Source organism: Acomys russatus, chromosome 23, assembly GCF_903995435.1.
Source record: "Acomys russatus chromosome 23, mAcoRus1.1, whole genome shotgun sequence".
In the NCBI taxonomy this organism is placed as follows: domain Eukaryota; kingdom Metazoa; phylum Chordata; class Mammalia; order Rodentia; family Muridae; genus Acomys; species Acomys russatus.
Window position 1 is genome coordinate 23,676,437 of NC_067159.1, and position 25,661 is coordinate 23,702,097.

General features: G+C 46.2%; 2 protein-coding genes across 4 annotated transcripts in view; both read right to left on the minus strand.

Annotated features, from left to right (window-relative positions):
- Abcd3 (ATP binding cassette subfamily D member 3) overlaps positions 1 to 25,661 on the minus strand; it is a 221,766-nt gene that overhangs the window by 73,508 nt on the left and 122,597 nt on the right. The gene's annotated exons all lie outside the window — the stretch shown is intronic.
- On the minus strand, positions 2,615 to 24,960 carry LOC127206409 (tissue factor-like). Of its 2 annotated transcripts, none has more exons than XM_051165706.1 (3): positions 24,791 to 24,960; positions 23,666 to 23,771; positions 2,615 to 2,872 (listed from the first exon to the last, which is right to left on the minus strand). In XM_051165706.1, exons 1-3 carry the CDS (start codon positions 24,876 to 24,878, stop codon positions 2,677 to 2,679), a joined length of 390 nt encoding a protein of 129 aa, XP_051021663.1. In that variant the 5' UTR covers positions 24,879 to 24,960; the 3' UTR covers positions 2,615 to 2,676. The 2 variants fall into 2 exon arrangements, with proteins under 2 accessions (XP_051021663.1, XP_051021664.1); XM_051165707.1 differs by lacking the exon at positions 2,615 to 2,872 and adding an exon at positions 20,261 to 20,532.

The following is a 25,661-nucleotide window of genomic DNA, read 5'->3' on the forward strand; positions in this document are numbered from 1 at the left end:
GACACCAAAAATAGGACACTTCTGTTTTAACCAGCAGGCCTTGCAGAAGGAGTAGAGTTTAGTGTCCCTAATGTGCTGCCTGTGCCTGTGAAATATCAGCTTCTGAAATACACACATACACACAAATACACAGAGATACACGTGCATGCACACACACATACACATTCACACTCATGCACTCAGACTTAAAAAAAAAGAAAAAGGAAAAGGAAAAGAAAACATTCTCCAGATAGATTTCCAAAGTGGCTGTACTAGTTTGCATTCCCACCAGCAATGAAGGAGTGTTCCTCTTTCTCCACATCCTTGCCAGCATGTGGTGTCGCTTGAATTTTTGATCTTAGCCATTCTGATGGGTGTAAGATGGAATCTCAGAGTTGTTTTGATTTGCATTTCCCTGATGACTAAGGAGGTTGAGCATTTCTTCAAGTGTTTCGCAGCCATTTGATATTCCTCTGTTGAGAATTCTCTGTTTAGTTCCAAGCCCCATTTCTCAATTGGGTTATTTGGTTTGGTGGAGTTTAATTTCTCGAGTTCTTTATATATTTTGGATATTAGACCTTTGTCAGATGTAGGATTGGTGAAGATCTTTTCCCAGTCTGTAGGCTGTCGCTTTGTTCTCTTGACAGTGTCTCCTGCCTAACAGAAGCTTCTCAGCCTCATGAAGTCCCATTTATTAATGGTTGACATTAAGGCCTGGGCCGTTGGTATTCTGTTCAGGAAGTTGTCTCCTGTGCCAATATATACCAGGCTCTTCCCCACTTTTTCTTCTAACTGATTTAGTGTCTCTGGTTTTATGTTGAGGTCTTTGATCCACTTGGATTTGAGTTTTGTGCAAGGTGACAAATATGTGTCCAGTGGCATTTTTTTTACACATAGACCTCCAGTTAGACCAGCACCATTTGTTGAAGATGCTATCCTTTTTCCATTGAATGGATTTGGCTTCTTTGTCAAAAATCAAGTGACCATATGTGTGTGGATTCATATCTGGGTCTTTGATTCGATTCCACTGATCAACCAGCCTGTTGCTGTGCCAGTACCAGAAAACTGGGAATAGAGCTTCCTCAAGACCCAGCTATTCCACTCCTGGGAATATACCCAGAGGATGTTCCAGCATGCAACAAAAAAATTTGCTCAACCATGTTCATAGCAGCCTTATTCATAATAGCCAGAACATGGAAACAGCCTAAGTGACCCTCAGTAGAAGAATGGATAAAGAAACTGTGGTACATATACACTATGGAATACTACACAGCTATTAAAAACAAGAAATTCCCAAAATTTGTGGATAAATGGATTGAGCTAGAAATGATCATAATGACTGAGTTAACCCAGAAGCAGAAAGACTCAAATGGTATATACTCACTTATATCTGCATACTAGCGAAGGAGCATGTCCCATGAAAGCCTTCACTTACCAGGAAACTGGGACAGAGGGGAGGACATCCTATTGGGACTCTAAATGAGAGAAGCATGGGAGAATAGCAAAGTAAAAGGATCCAGAGGGTCCTAGAAACCTACAAGTAGAACATTATGATAGGCAGATTTGGGCCCAGGGGTCCCGCTCAAACTAAGGCACCAGCCAAGGACAATACAGGCGGCAAACTTTAAACCCCTACCCAGATCTAGCCAATGGTCAGAACATTCTCCACAATTGAGTGGAGAGTGGGATATGACTTTTACATGAACTCTGGTGCCTCATATTTGACCATGTCTCCTGGAGGGAGAGACCTGGTGGCACTCAAAGGAAGGATAGCAGGTTACCAAGAAGAGACTTGATACCCTATGAGCATATACAGGGGGAGGAAATCCCCCTCAGGAACAGTCATAGGGGAGGGGAATAAGGAGAAAATGGGAGGGAAAAATGGGAAGATACAAGACATGAGATAACCATTGAGATGTAACAAGAATAAATTAATAAAAAAATTTTAAAAAGAAAAGAAAACATTCTCCTACCTGGCAAGAAATCTACTTCTTTCCTTTATTCAAATATTTTATTTATCAGGATGTTTATTATTATTCTATTATATTTTTTTCTGTTATTCATGGTAAGATATCCCTCCATTCCTTGTTAGATGAAAAAGATGGATACTTATTTTTCTAACAAGGATATTGCATTTTCTTGTTAGATGGCAGCCTTGCACACTGGGACAAAGAAAGCATGCCACAGGTTCAAACCTTCATGAGGGAGAGCTGGCACCTGCTGGCTCATCTCAGGATCACATGAAGCTCAGCTGGTTGAGGAACCAATGAGCCTATTTACAGCACAAGTGACTTCCCTGTGAATTGTGCTTGTTTGGGGGGAAAACCTAACCTAGGATCTCTGCTCTGATGAAGGATGTAAACCTCAGCAAGTGGCATGTATCCTGACACAGTATCCTGAGGAAAAGCCACATGCCCAGCCTTGCTGTGACCCCCACCTGGTTACTGGTAGGACCTGAGGGAGACTGGGGGAGAAAGTTAGTAGATGATACAGTGATCAACACACAAGTTCACATTCTGTGAACATCCTGTCCATCTGCAGAGAGGGAGATGCTTATTTATAAGATGCCCCCACTGTGTATGTGTGTGTGTGTGTGTGTGTGTACAGATACATCGTTAGTCTAATGTCCAGTAGTGGCTCTCAAAGCTCAAGAATGTGCAGAAGCCTTGGCCAAGAGTGAAGACATCACACACCAAGCTACTTACTCTCTTGGTAAGGTGTAAACTTTGTGGCATTTGAAAAGAGCACTTCCTTCCATTTAGTCTTATGCTGGGGGACAGATAGGACCCTTGCCTCATAGGTCTGGTACACATCCTGAACGATCTCCTCTGTGACGTCACACTCAGTGCCTGTGGTTAAGTTGCATTTGTCTTTCCAGTCATTAGATCCAGATCTAAAGGAAGGAACGAGAAAAGCAATGGGAGGTTACGGGATCTGTGTCCATCAGGATGGACGGCCTTCTCCCAGAGGGCCCTGAGCTACCAACTGCAGCACAGGGAAACTGAAGAGCACTTCCCACCCTGAGCACTGAAGTGTGAATGCAAGGTCACCAGCCACCAGGGTGGCTATGCCAGGTTTTTCTTTAATGTATCTGACCATGGAAGGACAGAGACACCAACCGACTTTCAAAGTCACACAGTAACTAGGGGCAGAGCTGGTCCTGTTTGCTTCACTACATTGCCACATGCTAGCTGTAGCTACAAGATTAAGAACACAGCTCACCAAAGACCAGAGAAGCACAATACAGGTAGTGACTGTTGACAAAGTCTGTGCCTCCAAGGGTAAAGAACAGGATATATATATATCTATCTCACCATCAAAGAGAAAATAATTTGAAAATTTTCTGCTGAACACTAAATTCTTCAAAAGGACTAAAATGATGATTAGCCGAGCACCACTATCTATATCTTGCCCCCTGAACTCCCATCAAATGGACAACAGGATTCACTGCTCTGGGGTCCATATCATCCTGCCAGACAGACTCCATCACTCAAGCCCTGTCCCACATCTCCATATCACCTTGCTTAGCTCTTACCTCTCCCTTGGTGGCTCCCTCCAACCTTGCTGCTATGAAAGCTCTGACCTGGCAGGCTCTCCTTGGGCCCAGAGTTCTGGTTCTCACCTCTCTGCCAAGCAGCAAGGCTTTGGTCTTTGCCAAGTATGAGACTGTTTCCCCTTCAGGGTGAATACACTTCCCATGACCACACAAAATAAAAAGAACTAGCACCTCCTTGGGGGGATTTTTAACTTGAGGAAACATGTGCTAAGGGCCTACCCCAATATCTGGCAAATAGAAGGGCCAGGGGTTGACTAATTGTACATATATTGTGATCATGATAGAATATAATTATTTAGGGAATTATTATTGATAGAGTTTATTAATCAATACATATATAATATGGTCTAACAATGAGCAGAGGAGTCACACATAGATTCAATTATCTACAGAGAAGAGGCGCATATGTGGATTCTCCAAAACCTTAAAGAACCAGATGAAAGAACGTGGGTACATATATCTTTTGTCCTAAAACTACACACTAACATTAAAATTGGCGTAGTTTAGCATCTTTTATTTTGGATCTTTCTTCTATAATAAATATAAAGAGGTTATTTGGATCCAGAATGACCAAAATGTTCCTTGATTATATCTTTTCCTATATCAAAAGCCAATGGTAGCTTAATTGTTTCTTCCCATGGCTATGGTAAAGAAGCCTTTTGGTGGCCAGGCTCTGAGTGAACACACATGAGAGATGCGCTGGTTTGTTCCATCCAGCTCATGAGCCAGACCATGTATGTTCTTTCAAAGAATGAGAAATCTTGAATCATTTGATTTCACCAATAAAGACTCAAGAGCCAGATGCTGGTATGAAAACTTGCAAGTTCAGAGAGGCAGAGAAAGTACCCAGCTGACCTTCTTACTCAACTTAAATCCCAGAACGAAAAGCCAAAAGCCAAAGAGCCTGCTAGTTAAGATGATGGCACAGGAGGAAAAGACCTGCTAGCTCTCTCAATAGCACAGAAGGAAAAAGCCAAGAATTAAATGCCAAAAAGCTGAAAAACCCAAAGAAATTCTACTTCCTCCACAATGTCTTACAGATAGTTCAACCAAAGTCCCTCCTTTCTACCACCTAATCCCTGTCAACTGCTTTCTTGCTCCACATCTTAAATCCTGTGTACAGAAACCACTAGCATTAGAGATGTGTGCTAGGGCTATGCCACACCATAATTCACTGTTTACAAAAACAGAAAGTTCTTAGAGGAAAGGTGGGTGTTAGGTAGGGCTGAACCACAGCAAACAAGAAACAGGTTTTCACGGGTCACAATCTGGGGGGTTCACAATGAGATCAAATACCCTGCAAAAAGTGTGCTCTCTGAAAAAACAGGACACAGGCCTACATCACCCTGTGAGACTGGTCAATGAGAGGACATTCTCCAATGAGGTCCTCTTTGTGTTGCTAAGAGCACAGCCACTTTAAAAGGCTTCAAGTTTTCTCTAGGTTAGTGATAAACTCCCCAAGCTTGGAAATAAAAGTCCCTCCTAGTTTACTGAGGAGTTCCAACAGAAAACAGACATTCGCCACCTGAGGGAGAGGTTGTGTCTGGAAGCTTCTATATTCAGCTTCAGACACAGCACACACTCTGGACTGGATGGCACAAGTCATGGCACGGTGCTGAGGCTGGGCCTCTGATGCTTCCCAGCTCCTTGCAGAGAAGATACCCTGGACACTCAGCCAAGGGCTTTGGTGCAACAGAGCCGCCCTTGGCCAGCACCACACAGCCAAACTCCAGCAGTGTGGGTGGGTGTGGGGAACAGAATAAAGGGGATTCAGGAGAAGCAGTGATGAGCAGAGCTTTCTCTTCCTCCCAGTGGTGGGGCCTTGCAGCAGACTGGCAGAGCCTCCTGCAGACATGGTGCACCTCAGTTCCAGGCAGCCTGCTCACCCATGACAGGCAGTCAGTGTGAGCCCTGGCTTCCCAGAGCCACAGTTCCATCTGGACAAATGACTGCTAGGATTCCCTTAGCCCTGGAGCTTCCTCCCCCCTGAGAAGGGTGAGGACTAGCTCAGGTCTCAGGCACTGACTGATGGAAATTAGTCCAGGATCACCCAGCTCAGCATCAAGGTCCTGAGGAGGGAGACACCCAAGCCTGAGGGAATCCTTAAGCTGTGCCCTGAGCTCTGATGTTTGCAGTAGATGAGCCTGACTCATCTCAATGATGTCCACCTTAAAATCTCCAAAAGTTAGTTGGGCACCATGGTGCAGGCCTGTAATCACAGCACTCTGCGAGGCATAGACAGGCAGATCTCTGTGAGTTAGAGGCCAGCCTGGTCTACAAAATGAATCCAGGACAGCCAGGTCTACACAGAGAAACTCTGTCTCAGAAAACTAAACAAAGCAAAACAAAACAAAAAAGGCTCTCAATGTTACAGCTAATAAAAGCTCGTGTTTCAAAACTCAACTCAACCCAAGATATTATATCCAATGTTGTTCCAATTAAGACAATACATTACAAGATAACAATTCCACCCAAAGTCTAAGGTAAATGTCAATAATTATTTTCCTAAGAAATAATAACGCTCAACTGTTAGGATATGAATTGGTAAGATTAGAATATTTTGAAGGAATGGTCTCACAGTACATTTCAAGTTGTCCTAGAACACACATGTAGCCTTACACTCATAACCCTCTGCTTCATTTAACTAAGCTGTGCAGGGATTACAGAGTGTCACCATAACCTGCTCAACTAAATTGGGGGTGGGCATGGCACATAGATTATGGATGGGACTCAAGGCTTTGTACAGGGCAGACAAGAACTGCGCCACTGAACTGTTTCCTTGGTAATTATAGATTAGGAAACTCCTTTATCTCTATGCATCTAGGCACAGCTATCCACACACACATGCACAGGTGCACACAGCCTCTCTCCCCCTGTGGTTTGGCAATAGTCATCCTGGAGCTCATTTTGATAAACAGGAAAGCTGTTTAAAAGGCCCACACCTGAGCCTGGCATCCTAGTGCTATAAAAGGCTTGGCACAGGCTGAAACAGCACAACAAAGAGGGAAAACATGCCTGATTCTTGCCAATTACCCCTATTGAAATTAATTCAACACCAGGCAGACTGGATTTCTCAAGTTCCTTGCATATCTCCTAGAACCTATCAGAAACCAAGGGCTTCTCAGGAATAAGTAAAAAACCATCAAGGAAACCACGTGGCAACGCTGAGACTTAGACTAACAGTGTTGCATTACTTGGTCCCCAGAACTGTCAATCAGTGAACAGGCTTGATTGAGTTAAACAGCCCTAGACAGCAAAGGATGTAGACAGTCCTTCAGTGTTTTCTTTCTTTATTTTATTTAGGTATTAATTATTTATTAATTCATTTTACATGCAAATCATAGTGTCCTCGCACATCTCCTCCAGGTCCCACCCTCCCTCTCTCTTCTACCCCCCACTCCTGCATTTCCCTATTCATCAGGTTATGGGAGAGCCCCTCTGCCACCTCCAACCCACCATGTCACATCAAAAGTCCCACAGGACCAGGTGCATCCTCTTCTACTGAGGCTGGGCAAAGCAGCTTTGCCAGAGGGAAGTGATCGAAAAGCAAACAACAGAGTCCATGTTTGGGATGGACAGCGAAGGAGGCTCCACTTATATGACAAATGGGGGGGTGGCTGGAAAGGGGGCTGGGCAATGGGACTATGACCAGGATGTAAAGTGAAGAAAGCAAGCAGGGAAGGAAGGAAGGAAGGAAGGAAGGAAGGAAGGAAGGAAGGAAGGAAGGAAGGAAGAAAATGTTGCTGCAACCTGACAGTGGCCTGAAAATTATCAGGAAAACTTTTTCATTTGCTAAATAACCTAATCCAACAATCAGCTTCAAAGTGTTTTTTGTTTTTTGTTTTTTTTTTCAGTGCACAAGAGCCACAAGAGCCAAACCGTGGTTGCCTGTTTATTTTAACCTAGCTTACCTTATCTGAACAGTGTAGACATAACTGACGGGTTTGGGTTCCCACTTCAAAATTGTCTTGAAATTAGTTGAATTCCAAGTTAAATTAACCGCTTTCTCGGGAATGCCTACAAAGGACACAAAACCACTGTAGTTGCATGCACTTCTTTCTGTGGTCACCACCCTGTGCTAACAGTCTACAACAGTTTCCCAGCCTCCACCCTCCAACGGAGCACGTCCTTATTGTCAATCACAACAACATTGCTAACTTATAGAGAACAGAGGGCTGTGTGGGTCTAATTTTTTCCAAGACCCAAATCGTCCTCCTGGCAAGAGCCACACAATAACTGGTGGAAACAGCTAAAGACCCTAGAGTCCTTTAAGCTGCTCAAGGGAAAGCTCACTTTTTAAGGACAGGGAAGGAAGGCCCAAGGTCCACGCAGGTGCCAGAGTCGCAGACCTTCTGAAGCAGCCAGTGTGGAATGCACCTTAACACGACCGTTCCCACTGTAATCTAACACATCCGGACACCAAAACTCCCACGAAGAGCAAGGTAGACATGCAGCCCATGTGGCAGCTGTCACATGGTGGGATGCCATCCCATTAAAATGCCGTGTTATCAAGGTCTCTTTTTGCAAGTCCTCTGGTTTCAGTTTCTGCCTCACCCCAAACAGTGGGCAGATTGAGTGTGCACTCTGTCTTCCCTGAGCTTACAGCAGCATTGCTTCTAACAAGTCAAAACTGAAGGTCACAAAACCAGCTACTAATTAGGGCAAGGCACACACCTTTTCAAAGATAACATGCAAGCCACGAAAACATGCCAACTTGGGCAGAGGTGCTTAAAGGAGCCCACCACCTTCGAAGGAGCACTTCCTAGGAAGCCTTCTCCTCAGAATTATAGCGGGATCTCTAGATCAACTTACGCAAACAAGGCGAAGGAACCGAGCAGGCACCTTCCGTGGGGACAACAACCTGGGTCAGGCACTATCTATGTGCCCTATGTTCAGGGAAACGCTCAGGGCATGCGCAACGGAGTCCATAAGTGTGGCAGAACAGCATGGACCCAAAGCAGCCCCCAGCCAGCAAGGTCTGTCCCCTGGTTCCAGCAAGGGTATATGACCCAGGCTTCTCAGGACTGGTGCCACTCACCTGTAGCCCCAGCCACCTGAGAAAGGAGGAAACCAAGAAAGGTCTGCATGAGAACCTCTAGGATGTGAGGGCGCACGAGGATCAACACATCCAAGGGCTGGGGTAGTGGTGGCATACGCTTTTAATCCCAGCACTCTGGAGGCAGAGGCAGGTGGATCGCTGTGAGTTCGAGGCTAGCCTGGTCTACAAAGTGAATCCAGGACAGCCAAGGCTACACTGAGAAACCCTGTCTCAAAAAAAAAAAAAAAAAGCAGAAAGTCTTCCGCAGAGGCAACATGTGGGGGCTATGCTACTAGATCCATCCAAGGGTGTGGGATACAGGTAAGGGCTCTACTCAGGCCACCAGGATCTCTGTGGGGTGCGTTATATAGAACCATGAGGGCACCCTCACATTTCTATTCTGCACAGCATCCGCCGAAGTCTGTGACTCTCTGCCCCCTGGCCCTGGTCACTTGCTTTCCTAATGGGCGGCTCAGTGTCAATGCATACCTGTACACTGTTCCCTTTCATAGGAAATTCGGAGACTCGGAAAGCAGTCACTCAACCCGGATTCAAAAGTGCCTCTGAGCAAAGAGCTCATCCTTTGGTGCACGCACATCCTTGCATTGCAGAGACCCGGGTTCCTGGGCCCATCTCTGGATGAACAGCCTGGGTTGTTTGCCCAGGAGAAAGGATTCCCCTTAGAGGGACCTGAGTTGAAAGTCAATGGAGCCTTAAATTTCCTGTGCTTTAGATGTAAGCCGCGCCCCTGGCAGAGGATTTATCAGGGTTCCCGAACCGTCCCTAGAAGCCAAGGGCAGTTTCAAGTCCCTGCCTGAGCTCCCAGTGGTTAGCAGAATCTTCTGTGATTCTCTTGGAAATTGTTCAGGGTGGTGTAGTAAATGCACATGTCTGTCATGCACAAGAGCCCTGGATTAGGTCTAAGGGCCACCTGGCACCCCTCAGGCCCGTTCCCACAGTGCCTGAGGAACTGCAGCCTGAGGCCTGGCAGAAGATGAGGGTGACTTCTGTAGCCATGGGGTCCCAGGAAGGATGGTTCTCACGTTGAGGAAGGCAGCGGCGAGTTTCAGTGTACTCCTCCCAAATGCAGAGAAACAAAAAAATGAAACTGAAAAGTAAAAAACATCCTGCCTTTCCGGAGGTTTGCTCCACCCCACTCCCACCTCCGATGGCCTTCTAAATGCTAGGAGTGGACCCAGGAGCTCACCCAACCCAAGCACACCTCTGTCATTGATGATGTCACTTGCAAGCTTTGGTTTTCCTCACTTATTTCCTAGCTTCCCTTTCTAGGCTGTGTTGTGAAGTTGTTCAGGCCCGAGGACGCTACTTATCCTGTTGGTAGCATTTGTCCAACATCTTGTCAAAAGATTTCTTGTTGTTTCTCTTTGACTGTCTAACTCGTTCACTCCTGTGTCCCACTGGTTCTCAACCTTCCCAATGCTGCGACCCTTTCATACATTTCTTCAAGAAGAACAAGAACAAGAAGAAAAGGAATAAGAACAAGAAGGAAGTAATAAAGATCCTGATTTACTCAACTTATTATTTAGTGAGGGATTACTGTATATGGGGCAATATACCAGGAAGGATTTCTGGGTCTTTTTTGTAGAATAGCCTGTCAGCTAGTCAAGGAGAAAAGGCAGATACACACTTCCAACATGGAAAGAGCAAAACTGCAGGATGAGATGCATAGCCACATCTCACTAGTGCAGTGAGAACTCCATGCTTGTGGCAACTGTGTCAGCTTTGGTAACACACAGATTTCCTGGCACACAGCAGAATCCCATGTCCTGAAAGCTTTGTTTATGATGTAAAGCTGCTCCAGACCCACTGCAGAACTCTCTTCTGACCAAGTCATCGGAGAAGGTTCTTTGGAGAAAACAGAGTTTGAGCTACGTCTTCATCCATCCTTTCCAGCCACTCTAACAAAATACCTTAGTGCTCACTTTAGCATATACAAGGAGAGGAGGAGAAAAAAAGAAAGGAGAGCAGGAAAGAAGAGAAGAAGGGAAGGGATAATTTACAATAACAGAAATCTCAGTGCCTGAGGCTAGGCGTCTAACACAAAATAACCAGCAGACTCGGTGTTTTTCTGAGGCTCATTTCTGGGCTTCAAAGATGGTGACTTGTGTCCTCACATAGCCAGGGAGGGCAAGGAACCCCCTTGGCCTTTTCATAAGGGCACTGATGCTTTATATACTCCAGGAGGGGAGACCTTTTGACTTAATCACATTCAGAACAACACTCCTACCTCCTGACAGTACCATATCATGCATGAGGTGCCAACATAGGAATTTTCAGGCACACCCACACTCAGATCATGGTGAGCTGGAGCACAGCGGAACAGCAGGGCCTGGGGCAGAGGGCTGAGGGCTATGAGCAGAGGTGCTGTGATGGATTTTGGAGTACAGGAATCCTATAGGTGAGGCACGTGTCTCCACATTGAAGGCCACATAGTCAGCCCTGGTGCAAGGCCTGGAACTACAGTCACCAGGCTATCCCTAGGAAAGCATACTCTTCTGCATGTCAGCAGGATTGAGAACTGAAGAACTGAGTTGAAGTCACATAAGAACAAGGAAGCAAACAAACAAAACAGAACCTGCAGCCTACACGATGGTAGGAAGACAAGAGGAAGGGACAGCTGTAGGAAAGCAAGAAACAGCAATGGCTTAGTGACTGACATGGGTGGGGCAGGAGGAGCAGGGGAAGGTGTAGGGACACAGGAGAGCAGCACTGGTCAGCAACACAAAAAGGTGGGCAGCTTAGATGAGCTTAGAGATGTTGAGGCTGAGGGGCTCCCTGGGAGTGTTACCAGAGTAGAAAGTTCATCTCAGCTTAGAGAGGAAAATGAGGCTGAAGGGAGAAATCAGGAGCCATGCTGGACAGTCTCTTGGAAACATCTACAGCGTTAGAGACTCTAAAACAAGTGACAGGAGCTACTCAGCCTGAGGTAAAGGGTGTGTTGCCATTCTTGAGCCCAGGAAGCTCTTAGAACAAATGGTATAGTTTCCCCTGTCTCCTTTCAATCAGTTTCTGTGTCATAGGACCTAGACCAACAACCCCAGACTCACGTCCTCCTGGCTTTGTCATACCAGGATACAAATATCAGTACTATTAAAGGATTCCAGTTGTTTCTGCTTGAGGCTGGAACCACTTGTGGGCAATCTCTGTTGCCAGAGGAGCATCCAAGTTTGGGTCATGTGGCCTGTCTTGGAGGCAGAGATTGGGTCTGAGACCAGAGGAACAGGTCTGTAAAGCTACTGCACAGATGGCGCAGTCCTTATTCCTGAGGCTTTGATGAATAACATGACAAAAAGCAAGTAAAGAGGAAAGGATTTGTAGTTGCTTATAGTTCCAGAAAGGATCTGTGATTGCAGAAGTGTAGAGTCCATTGTGGGGCGGGGAAGGCACAGAGGGAGAAATGTGACCCGCAGTTAGGAATCAGAGAGATGGCATTTTATCCACACAGGACACAGACAGAGGGAACAGGAAGTAGCATGGGGCTACAAAGCCTGTCCTCATGATGTGCTTCATCCAGCAAGGCTCCAGCTCTTTAGAGTTCAGTAACACCCCCTCCCCCAAACAGCATCATAACTGGAGACCAAGTGTTCAAATACACGAGCCTATGGGGACATTTCTCACTCAACCCATCACAGGAGGAAACAGGAGCTACTGCTGGGCCTAAGACAAAGAAGCCGTTGGCTAGAGGAGGAGGGTGACCTTGGAGGACTATCCAGAGAAGTAGAGAAGGAGGGAGGGGGTTTTAATGGTTTCGGAAAGAGGAGACCATGGAACTTCATGTGGCAAAAATCCAGGTGTATGCGTGGCTGTAATGGGTACTGGAAACACAACCACTAAGGAGAAAGCATTAAACTACAGGGGGAAATCAAATTTCACTGTAAAGGAGATGCCTTGATCTCTCTTTTCTGCCTTGCCCTGGATAAGGACAGATGGATAGTAAGGCCTCCAGGGCTGAGAACAGAGAGGAAGCTCTGGGGACTTGCAGGCGCTGGAAGCCTGTTCAGAAGTCTGAAGACACACTGAGATGAACAGCTTTCCCCATGGCTGAAAGCCGGCTCTCAGGGCTGTAGAGGAGGCGAGGAAACTGAGGCCAGCTGCCCATGTCCTTGACCAGTGTCACCATTGCTTTGTCCTGGGCCAGAGGGAAACTCACACAAACATACACCTTACAGTAACCTATGGGGAAACTCAGGTGTGTGGTAGCACTATGTGGAATTTAAATTGCCTAGATGCACCATTTCCACCTTGTTGAGGAAGGAAGGCCATTTTTAAAGAATGTTTATTTTTACAGCTCTAGTTGGCACATCATAGGTGCTTCTTGCGTTGAGAGGAATAAAACAGAACCTAGAGGAAACCATGATAGTTTTTTTGGTAATGTACCTATTAATGAAGCATCTGTGTACATCAGAACTAAGAGTGACAATGGAGGAGGAGGTGTGTGTTGGTGCTTTTCTTTGGCCAAACTCTGTCCTCAGAGTACCCTCCCCTCGGCTCCAGATGCCTTGGACAGCATCACCCTGACTCACAGAGATGCTGAGATGTTCCCATTACTTGTCCTCTGTGGTTCTCAGGGTGTTGTGGGGCTCCATGGATTTCTGCGGAATGGATGAATGTACTGCTGGTTGTTTACCTCACGGACATCCAGGCCTCGTGAACTGCAGCCTGGGCATGGGCATGGGCATGGCCACATGGAGGCCTGAGTGTTCAGGCTGTTTAGCCTCCACCCTCAGGCCTCCCTGGGTGGGGCTGGCTATTCAGGTCAGGCTGATCTTCCTCTGGCAGCTGGCAGCCTCCTCCTTTGTCTAACAGCTTCATCAGGATGAATTAATTGTGAGCACAAGAACTTAGTTCCATGCTGCCTCTTAGCCAAATTTCACATCAAGAACTCACTTATCCTTTTTTAATATTTCTTTGGACTCATATGTCCTGAATTTTACTCCATTTTATTATGTATCTTTTTCATTTTTCTAATAGGAAAAAATTTAAATATTTGGTTTTGTATTACTCTAACGAGTACCTGAGATAATCAACTAGAGAAGAGGGAAGGTTCATTTATTTTGGTCCATGGTTTCTGAGGTATCAAGCTATGGTTGTTTGGCCCTGTTGCTGAGGGACTGTGGAGAGACAGAACACGTGGCAGAGGGGACCTGTTGACTTCACGACATTCAGTCCTCTCTCTGTCAGTTCTACCTCCTCCTGGAGTATTTCTGCCTACTCTTTATTTCACTGTTGATTTCAGGATAATACTAATCACTTGCATTTTTGGCTTTAGATTTGAGGCTGGTTTATGGGTCCTTTGATGCCTCTGGGAAATCTACTCCTAGGATTTGGGAGAATCATCTTATCCCCTGACTCCAGAGATGGAACCACATGTTTTTATTCCTCTTGAGACTGCTCTCTGCTTTCTCACCTCTTCCATTACCTTATCAACCAATCCCCTGCTCCAAATCTGTTCTGCTTATGAAACCTAGAGTGGTTTGGTTTTGTCTCTTTTTTCTCTTTCTTTCTCTTTTCTCCTCCCTTCCTTCCTCCTTCACTCTCTTTCTTCCTTGACCCGACTCTCACAATGTCACATCCTAGGTCTGAGCCCTCACTTTCCTTCCAACTGCCATGTAGGATGAAGCTCTCTCACAAATGGATTGGCACCTCACAAAATAATTGTGAAAACCTGTTGCTTGTGGAAGATCTCTGACGTGTTGGAGCGGCTCGTTTGTTAGGAAGGATGGCATGTATGTCATAATTAGCGTTCTAATGCAGCTGTCCTTGGCTCTCTTTGATGGATGGTTTCAGTGTCCAGGAAACATAGTGCCTTCCTTCTACAAAGTGATATGGAACTTGCAAATAAACTATGTACTTATCCCTGCATACTTTAAAATAATCTCTAGTTGCTTACAATACCTAATATGATGCAAGTGCTATCTAAATAGGCGTTGTAGTGCACTCACTAGGGAACTACAACCAGGAAACATGTCCATATGGGTTCAATGCAGATGCAGTGTGTTTATGAATGTTTCTCATTTGAGGTTCTCTGGGTCCCACAGGTATAGAGGGTCAGCTATATGCTCTGCACACTGCCCATTTAATTTCTATTTCCTTGGGAGCAGTCACATGGAGATACTCCAGACTGAGGAGACTGGGGTGACTTTGTTGTCTTTCTAACACTGGAGGCAGCTGTCGATATCTGCTTATCACTCACCAAATGCCAGGCCTTCCACGTCATTTGTGCCTTAGCCATGGATGCCTTTATCAACTCAAATCTAGACACAGGGCAGATATCTCAAAGGACCCAGCAGATGACTCGTGGCTGAAGATTTCAATTGACACAAGACTCAGTGGGAAAGATGTGGTCTTTGGGGCCAGACACCCCAAAATTCAAATGCTAGCTTTGCTTGTCCTGAGATTGTTTTGTGAGAAATTACTTCTTTAAATAAATCTTAGGGTTTTGTTTTGTTTTGTTTTTGGTTTGTTTTTTGCTTTTTGTTTGTTTTTTTCAGGTCAGATAGAGAGGGAAGGCTGCTCTGCATTGTGCTTAGCACAGTGGATGATGGATACCTGGCACCTCATTGGTGAAAACAGCTGCTGTTATGTCTGCTGGCCTAGCATGTCATGAATATGAGAAGTCAAGAGGTCTCATCTTAGGTTTAGGAAATATGGCTTTGGCTGCAAGCTCATAGACTTGAGCTAATTCAAAGAAGAAGAAAAAAGAAGAAGAAAGAAAGAAATGCTCACAAAATACCCTAAGGAAGGGAGAATCACATCTGTGTGTAAATAACCCTTCACTGCTCATTCTGCCCAGGCCTGTGCTTGCAGCAATTTTAAGCATTTTGTCCCTACATTCTCCCCACCCCCACCTCCCCAAAAAACAAAAAACTACTGTTGCAAAGTATTTGTGTTTGCATCTTACCTAGTTCAATCTAAAAAATTTTCACAATTCTACATCAGAACAGCTGTCACTACCCATAAGGCAAAGTATGGGTTCCAACACAAGTAATTAAATAAGCCAGGTGAGCACTCAGAGCACACAGAGTGTCAGCTAGCTAACTCCAGCATCTCACGACACACTAGACAGACGCTCAGTCCTTGTCACAGAGTCACATCACTCTGCCCAGTTATAACCTAAATGATAGAGCACATGTCTCAGATTTCAGTAAAATAATTCTGCTATATTACCTTCTTATGCATATTAACCAAATAAATAATACCTATTAAATGTTTTGTATACTTCCTTTCTAAGAGAAAATGCTTTTTAGTTAACCACTTAGGACTGGTGAAACCAGATAATAATGTATACATTTTATTCATCTCAAGACTTTGACTCAGTAGTTATGAGTATGCTGTGAGTTCAAATTTAAAATTTAAAAATAATAGATAATTCTCATTGTATAATTTGAATCAAATGGGAACATGTATGAAAACTAAAAGTCTCCTTTCTTTTCACTCTAAATCTCTGCTCCTCTCCACAGGCGGCCAGCCACTGTCCATCCTTCCAGATCATAATGAAAAAGGAAAGAAAACTCAAGATCCAGGGAACAAAGTAGGAAAAAAGAAGACTGCCTTCCCTCAGAGTGTGGAGGCTTGGGCCTTTGGGCTGATGTCAAAGGGAGGGGTGGGGACCACTCAGGGCATGGAGGGTCACTCAGGGCATGGAGGGTCACTCAAAGTTTTCTACTTGAATCAGAGGTCTGATTGGCTCAGCCTGGGTGCCAGCTATGATTCTGAGCGCTGCTTCTTCCCTCAGGGCGCCACTGCACACCAGGCTAGGAAGGATGAAGTGCAGCTCTCACAGCTTAGGGTCTACAGGATCTGCTGGGAGTTCTGGGGTGGGGGTTGTTCACAGCAATCCCCTAGCCAGCCTCTAGGTTCCTAACAACCTCTGGCAGCTGTGCACCACATTAAAAAGGACCAACCTGCCACCTCATCTCTGTCTTGCACTCTTTCTTGCCTAGGTTTTCTCTCTCCATCCCTGTATCTGGTACACCCTTGCCTCCTCCCTTTCTCCCTCTCCCATGGTCTCCCTGCCTCAGTCTCTATGCTCGTGGCTCACTCAGGCCCTATCTGCTCTCCCCTTTCCTTCCCCCAAACCAATTGCCCCATATCGTATCTGTCGTATGGCATCTCATTCTTAATGATAACAGGGCTGATGGGAGGGATGGGAAGAAAGCCTCCTCTGAGGATTTTAGTGTTCCAGCTCTCTTCAATGATACTCAGGCAACCAGCTCGCATGTGTTTGTTTGTGGTCAACAACGGCTATAGGAATCTTGAGGAGTTGGAAGAAGTTTCCATGTTGAGTACTGGTCAGGGCTAGGGTGTCATGAGTGCTTTATTTGCATGGAGAGGAATTTCAGGTTCTAGGTTACATAACTACCTCAAAACTGCAGGGGTGGCAGCCACTGAACTACATGCAATGGCAATGCAGGCAAAAGCAGAGAGGGCGGCCCTACAACTGCCAGTCTCAAGACAGAGATTCTTAGAGTTTGGACACGTCTCAACCTCACCCTAGCTACAAACCACTTTCCCCTGTCACAGTCCACGTGCCCCATAGAGGGCCAGGCCACTGCTACTGTCCCCTGATGCTTTTCTCCTGAAAGCACTCAGAGCCCCTGTCTGAGGGGCCCAGCGGGATACTTATAGCCTTTTAGTCACAACACTGCACACCCAGAGAGCGTGTTCACGTGTACACATAGCCCTGTGGTAAAAGTCCATCCTAAGTGCACTTAAATATCTGCCATGTCAATAACAACAACAAAATCTTCCATGTCCACAAGCTGGCTGTTCCACAGACCACTCCCCCCACCCTCTACCCTCACAGATCATGGTGTCAGTAGAAAAAACAGGCAGAGAAGCTGTGAGTTGACACTTAACTACTCACATCCTAACTGTAATGTGCACACCCAGTGCCCATAGATCTTGGCCCACTACAAGTGCCCAGGGCAGCACTTGGTAACCAAGGGAACCACGTGGGATCAAGTCCACATTTCCCTAGGAGAACCCAGAAAAGAAATGTATACAACCTAAGGCCATTTCTCCTTGAATGTTTGAACCAAAGAGCTACATGTTGCTCTGACATGGGGGCAGCGAAGCCTCCCAGGACACTGCCAGCCATGGCCACTCACCTCCCAGGATACTGGTCCATTGGTCTGTGCATTCCTGGGTGCTTTCTGGGCTCATTTGGTTTCTTTTCCTGGAGAGAATCTGAGCTTGTACAGTAAAGCAGTAGCCTGCTCCTTTGTCCACGTCTATCAAGAATTCATTAGTCTTTGTTTCAGCTTTTTTCTGTGAAAACATGAAAAGTCCTTATTCACACAGGCTCAGACTGAGTTCTTCCCCTTAAGTGGCTGAGGAAGGCGACACCAGGGCTCTAGGCAGAGTCTATGCAGACAGCACTGAGGGAGGATTAGAAGTGACCTGGCTCACCAGTAACCCTGATAACTGCTAAGGATGCCTTTGCCAAGGCAGAAAGATACAGCAAGTACATCCAACTCAGCCCAGTCTCCTTTTTTTCTGTAGGAAAAGAAAGATTGAATCACTGAAAAAGGCACAATTAGAGGCTGGGGCTGTAACTCAGTGGTAGAGAAACCTGTCTAGGGTACAAGGTCCTGAGTAACAATGCCCTGTGTTGCAAAGCTGCATGAGCATGCTCGCGCTCTCTCTCTCTCTCTCTCTCTCTCTCTCTCTCTCTCTCTCTCTCTCTCTCTCTTTCTCTCTCTCACTCCTCTCTCTCTCTCTCTCTCTCTCTCTCTCTCTCTCTCTCTCTCTCTCTCTCTCTCTCTCTCTCTCTCTCTCTCTCTCTCTCAAACACACATGCATGCATATAAATGAAAATTAGTTAATAAGTTATTTTTCCTTTGGGATCCCCCATATGAGGATGTGGGAGTGGACAGTCTGGTCCACTGGAATCTCTGAAAAGACTCTGCTCGAGGACACAAGGCAACTAGCTCAGAAGTGGCAGGCAGAACGGGGATTGGTTGTCCATACCATCATGTCAACCCCTATTACTGTATATTTGAACTGGGAAGGAAGCAGCCTGTGGAGAATCTAGGATCTATAAAACAAGGCATAAAATGAATGAAAAATCATCTCACCCTTTCTGTATTTAAGTTGTTCCAATAAGTAAGTATATAGCTCAAGTCATTGCCAAAAACTCCACGCAGGGTGAGGAATGTCCCATTCTTGTCCTTTCTGACTAATGTACTTGAATCTTCCAACATCACATTCAGTTTTGTACCATCTTGTGTGAAGTGATGAATTACTGGCTGTCCGAGTTGTGCTGAAATGGGGAAAAATTATCTTGAATGGAAATTAAAATCAATACAAAGAAAAGATCACTTAGTTACCACAACTGACAGCCTCTCCTTGGCTCCTATGGAACGTCTGTACAGAGTGAGCTGCAGTAGCAGGAGTGATGGCCGTCCTAGAGCTGAGTCCCAAGACAGCACAGTGCAATGCCATCCTCTGGAGACACAAGGAGAATCTTCCTTACAGCCACTAGGAAAGGATTTGGTCGGTATTGCTGAGAGCTTAAGGTCTATAAAGGGTAATCATGGCTCAGGGAGAATGACTGACTGGAAGGTGACATGGGGAAACACAAGGGCAAGCACACAAAGGTGTCCTGAGAGAGGGGCTTATCAATGGGGACCCTGCGAAGACAGCCACATCCATCTGGGTAATTGAACCATCAGAGTGAATGTCACAAGGAAAACTCTGGTCAGTTGTCACTCATCCTTCTCACCATCCATTCACTCAGCAATCTGAAGGTACAGAGAGGGGACACCAAAAATAGGACACTTCTGTTTTAACCAGCAGGCCTTTCAGAAGGAGTAGAGTTTAGTGTCCCTAATGTACTGCATGTGCCTGTGAAATATCAGCTTCTGAAACACACACACACACACATACACACAAACACACAGAGACACACGTACACCCCCACACACATACAAATGCGCACACTTGCGCTCAGACTAAAAAAAAAAGAAAGAAAGAAAAAGAAAACATTCTCCTGCCTGTCAGGAATTCTACTTCTTTTCTTTATTCTAATATTTTATTTCTTAGGATATTTATTATTATTCCATAATATTTTTATTCTGTAATTCATGGTAAGATCCCTTCATTCCTTATTAGATGAAAAAGATGGATATTTATTTATCTAACAAGGATATTGCATTTTCTTGTTAGACGGCAGCCTTGCACACAGGGAAAAAGAAAGCATGCCATAGGTTCAAACCATCATGAGACCTGGCACCTGCAGGCTTATCTCAGGATCACATGAAGCTCAGCTGGTTGAGGAACCAATGAGCCTATTTACAACACAAGTGGCTTCCCTGTGAATTGTGCTTGTTTGGGGGAAAACCTAACCTAGGATCTCTGCTCTGATGAAGGATGTAAACCTCAGCAAGTGACGTGTATCCTGACACAGTATCCGGAGGAAAAGCCACATGCCCAGCCTTGCTGTGACCCCAAGCTGGTTACTTGTAGGAACTGAGGGAGACTGGAGGAGAAAATTAGTAGATGACGCAGTGATCAACACACAAGTTCACATTCTGTGAACATCCTGTCATCTGCAGAGAGGGAGATGCTTATTTATAAGATGCCCCCACTGTGTATGTGTGTGTATGTGTGTGTGTGTGTGTGTGTGTGTGTGTGTGTGTGTGTGTACAGATACATCTTTAATCTAATGTCCAGTAGTGGCTCTCAAAGCTCAAGAATGTGCAGAAGCCCAGGCTAGGAGTGAAGACATCACACACCAAGCTACTTACTCTCTTGGTAAGGTGTAAACTTTGTGGCATTTGAAAAGAGCACTTCCTTCCATTTAGTCTTATTCTGGGGGACAGATAGGACCCTTGCCTCATAGGTCTGGTACACATCCTGAACAATCTCCTCTGTGATGTCACACTCAGTGTCTGTAGTTAAGTTGCATTTGTCTTTCCAGTCATTAGATCCAGATCTAAAGGAAGGAACGAGAAAAGCAATGGGAGGTTACGGGATCTGTGTCCATCAGGATGGACGGCCTTCTACCTGAGGGCCCTGAGCTACCAACTGCAGCACAGGGAAACTGAAGAGCACTTCCCACCCTGAGCACTGAAGTGTGAATGCAAGGTCACCAGCCACCAGGGTGGCTATACCAGATTTTTCTTTAATGTATCTGACCATGGAAGGACAGAGACACCAACCGACTTTCAAAGTCACACAGTAACTAGGGGCAGAGCTGGTCCTGTTTGCTTCACTACATTGCCACATGCTAGCTGTAGCTACAAGATTAAGAACACAGCTCACCAAAGACCAGAGAAGCACAATACAGGTAGTGACTGTTGACAAAGTCTGTGCCTCCAAGGGTAAAGAACAGGATATATATATATATATCTCACCATCAAAGAGAAAATAATTTGAAAATTTTCTGCTGAACACTAAATTCTTCAAAAGGACTAAAATGATGATTAGCCGAGCACCACTATCTATATCTTGCTCTGAAAAAAACAGGACAGAGGCCTACATCACCCTGTGAGAACAGGTCAGTGAGAGGACATTCTTCAATGAGGTCCTCTTTGTGTTGCTAAGAGCACAGCCACTTTTAAAGGCTTCAAGGTCCCTCTAGGTTAGTGAAAAACTCCACAAGCTTGGAAATAAAAGTCCTTCCTAGTTTACTGAGCAGTTCCAACAGGAAATAGACATTCACCACCTGAGGGAGAGGTTGTGTCTGGAAGCTTCTATATTCAGCTTCAGACACAGCACACACTCTGGACTGGATGGCACAAGTCATGGCACGGTGCTGAGGCTGGGCCTCTGATGCTTCCCAGCTCCTTGCAGAGAACATACCGTGGACACTCAGCCAAGGGCTTTGGTGCTACAGAGCAGCCCTAGGCCAGCACCACACAGCCAAGCTCCAGCGGCGTGGGTGGGTGTAGGGAACAGAATAAAGGGGATTCAGGAGAAGCAGTGATGAGTAGAGCTTTCCTTTCCTCCCAGCGGTGGGGCCTTGCAGCAGACTGGCAGAGCCTCCTGCAGACATGGTGCACCTCAGTTCCAGGTAGCCTGCGCACCCAGGCCAGGCAGTCAGTGTGAGCCCTGGCTTCCCAGAGCCACAGTTCCATCTGGACAAATGACTGCTAGGATTCCCTTAGCCCTGGAGCTTCCTCCCCCCTGGGAATGGTGAGGACTAGCTCAGGTCTCAGGCACTGACTGATGTAACTTAGTCCAGGATCACCCAGCTCAGCATCAAGGTCCTGAGGAGGGAGACACCCAAGCCTGAGGGAATCCTTAAGCTGTGCCCTGAGCTCTGATGTTTGCAGTAGATGAGCCTGACTCATCTCAATGATGTCCACCTTAAAATCTCCAAAAGTTAGTTGGGCACCATGGTGCAGGCCTGTAATCCCAGCACTCTGGGAGGCATAGACAGGCAGATCTCTGTGAGTTAGAGGCCAGCCTGGTCTACAAAATGAATCCAGGACAGCCAGGTCTACACAGAGAAACTCTGTCTCAGAAAACTAAACAAAGCAAAACAAAACAAAAAAGGCTCTCAATGTTACAGCTAATAAAAGCTCGTGTTTCAAAACTCAACTCAACCCAAGATATTATATCCAATGTTGTTCCAATTAAGACAATACATTACAAGATAACAATTCCACCCAAAGTCTAAGGTAAATGTCAGTAATTATTTTCCTAAGAAATAATAACGCTCAACTGTTAGGATATGAATTGGTAAGATTAGAATATTTTGAAGGAATGGTCTCGCGGTACATTTCCAGTTGTCCTGGAACACACATGTAGCCTTGCACTCATAATCCTCTGCTTCATTTAACTAAGCTGTGCAGGGATTACAGAGTGTCACCATACCCTGCTCAACTAAATTGGGGGTGGGCGTGGCACATGGATTATGGATGGGACTCAAGGCTTTGTACAGGGCAGACAAGGACTGCGCCACTGAACTGTTTCCTTGGTAATTATAGATTAGGAAACTCCTTTATCTCTATGCATCTGGGCACAGCTATCCACACACACATGCACAGGTGCACACAGCCCCTCTCCCCCTGTGGTTTGGCAATAGTCATCCTGGAGCTCATTTTGATAAACAGGAAAGCTGTTTAAAAGGCCCACACCTGAGCCTGGCATCCTAGTGCTATAAAAGGCTTGGCACAGGCTGAAACAGCAAAACGAAGAGGGAAAACATGCCTGATTCTTACCAATTACCACTATTGAAATTATTTCAACACCAGGCAGACTGGATTTCTCAAGTTCCTTGCATATCTCCTAGAACCTATCAGAAACCAAGGGCTTCTCAGGAATAAGTAAAAAACCATCAAGGAAACCACGTGGCAACACTGAGACTTAGACTAACAGTGTTGCATTACTTGGTCCCCAGAACTGTCAATCAGTGAACAGGCTTGATTGAGTTAAACAACCCTAGACAGCAAAGGATGTAGACAGTCCTTCAGTGTTTTCTTTCTTTATTTTATTTAGGTATTAATTATTTATTAATTCATTTTACATGCAAATCATAGTGTCCTCGAACATCTCCTCCAGGTCCCACCCTCCCTCTCTCTTCTACCCCCCACTCCTGCATTTCCCTATTCCTCAGGATAGGTGAGAGCCCCTCTGCCACCTCCAACCCACCATGTCACATCAAAAGTCCCACAGGACCGGGCGCATCCTCTTCTACTGAGGCTGGGCAAAGCAGCTTTGCCAGAGGGAAGTGATCTAAAAGCAAACAACAGAGTCCATGTTTGGGATGGACAGTGAAGGCGGCTCCACTTATATGGCAAATGGGGGGGTGGCTGGAAAGGGGGCTGGGCAGTGGGACTATGACCAGGATGTAAAGTGAAGAAAGCAAGCAAGGAAGGAAGGAAGGAAGCAAGGAAGATAGGAAAGAAGGAAGGAAGGAAGAAAATGCTGCTGCAACCTGACAGTGGCCTGAAAATTACCAGGAAAACTTTTTCATTTGCTAAACAACCTAATCCAACAATCAGCTTCAAAGAGTTTTTTTTTTTTTTTGTTGTTGTTGTTTTTTTTTTTTTTTTTTTTTTCAGTGCACAAGAGCCACAAGAGCCAAACCGTGATTGCCTGTTTATTTTAACCTAGCTTACCTTATCTGAACAGTGTAGAAATAATTGACGGGTTTGGGTTCCCACTTCAAAATTGTCTTGAAATTAGTTGAATTCCAAGTTAAGTTAACAGCTTTCTCGGGAATGCCTACAGAGGACACAAAAGCACTGTAATTGCATGCACTTCTTTCTGTGGTCACCACCCTGTGCTAACAGTCTACAACAGTTTCCCGGCCTCCACCCTCCAAAGGAGCATGTCCTTGTTGTCAATCACAACAACGTTGATAAGTTATAGAGATGAGAGTGGTGTGTGTGTGTGTGTGTGTCTAATATTTTCCTAGACCCGAATCGTCCTCCTGGCAACATCCACACAACAACTGGTGAAAACAGCTCAAGACCCTGGAGTCCTTCTTTAAGCTGCTCAAGGGAAGGCTCACTTTACAAGGGCAGAGAAGGAAGGCCCAAGGTCCACGCAGGTGCCAGAGTCGCAGACCTTCTGAAGCAGCCAGTGAGAAATGCACATAAGGAAAAAACCTTAACGAGACAATTCCCAGTGTAATCTAAAACATCCCGACACCGAAACTCCCACGGAGAGCAAAGTAGACGTGCAGCCCATGTGGCAGCTGTCACATGGTGGGATGCCATTCCATTAAAACGCAGTGTTATCAAGGTCTCTTTTTGCAAGTCCTCGGGTTTTAGTTTCTGCCCTACCCCAGACAGTGGGCAGATTCTGTCTTCCCTGAGCTTACAGCAGCATTGCTTCTATCAGACCTAAACCAAAAGCCACACATGTCTTGTCAAAGATAATACGAAAGCCAAGCAAAGCAGGGGGTGACCATGACCAGTAAGGAACCCAGGAGGCCACCATCTTCAAAGGCGCAACTTGCTAGGAAGCTCTTTTCCTCATAGTTAAAGTGGGAACCCCACATCACCTAATGCAACCAAGATGAACACACAGAGCCAGCAGCTTCAGCAGGGACAACAGCACTAACTACCTCCCAACCCTGCAATCATTCAAACCCTCGGGGCAAGCACAGTGGAGTCCATAGGTGTGGCAGGACATCTTGGGTCCCCTAGGAACCAGAGCAGCCCCCAGCCAACAAGGTCGGGGTCCCCTGTCTCCCGTGGGCGGCGCGACCCGGGCTTCTCAGGATTGGTGCCAGTCACCTGCAGCCCTGGCCACCTGGGCTAGAAGGCAGGCAAGAAAGGTGGGCCCGAGGGCAGCTAGGAGGAGAGGGCGCGTGAGGGCCGCCATGTCCAAGAGCTAGTGGGCAGGTCCCGGGACTCCCGTCAAGGTGGCGAAGATTGCGACATGGGAGCGAGCAGAGGGAGCTGGAGAGAGGTGAGGCTGCACCCAGGCTACCCGGGTCCGCCTTATAAAGAGCCTAGAGGACACCGGCTTCTCTCACCGCCTCTGCACGGATCGTGACTCCTCCCCGCCCCGCGGCCCAGGTCACTCCCCTTCGCGGTGGGCGGCTCCTGGTCGGTGCACACACCTGCCCAGCCTCCGAAAATTTTAGAGACCCTGAAAGGGATGACTAAAGCAGGATTCAATTGAGCCCTGGAGCACATCCACCTGAGCCTTTGGCACAGGTGAATGAATGTGCTTTGGAGACCCAGGCTCCCTTTCAGCCATGGATGACTATCCTGGGTGGCGTGCCCAGGAGAAAGGAGTCCTTTTGGCGGGACCCGAGTTGAAAGTCAAGGGAGCCTTACGTTTCCTGTGCTTTAGATGTAAGCTGCGTCCCCTAGCAGAGGATTTATCAGGGTCCCTCAACCATCCCAGTAACAAAGAGCAGCTCCAAGTCCCCCTGCCCCAGCTCCCAGCAGTGAGCAGAACATTTTCTCAGTCCCTTGGTAAGTTGCTGAGTAGGGTGGTGCAGTAAATGCACATGTCTGCCATGGACAAGAGCTCTGAATTAGATTTAAAGGACACTTGGCAACCCCACCCTCCGTTCCCACAAGTGACTGAGGAACTGCAGCTTGAAGCCTGCCAGAATATAAGGGTGACTTCTGTAGCCATGGGGTTCTAGGAAGG

Bases quoted from the DNA above. Each gene is read 5' to 3' on its own strand.
- LOC127206409 (XM_051165706.1), bottom strand. From the start codon at position 24,878: ATGGCGGCCCTCACGCGCCCTCTCCTCCTAGCTGCCCTCGGGCCCACC. The intron at 23,772-24,790 runs GTGACTGGCACC...TGTCCTCTGTAG, and splicing joins CCAGGTGGCCAGGGCTGCAG to GCATTCCCGAGAAAGCTGTT. The intron at 2,873-23,665 runs GTAAGCTAGGTT...TCCTTCCTTTAG, and splicing joins TTCTACACTGTTCAGATAAG to ATCTGGATCTAATGACTGGA.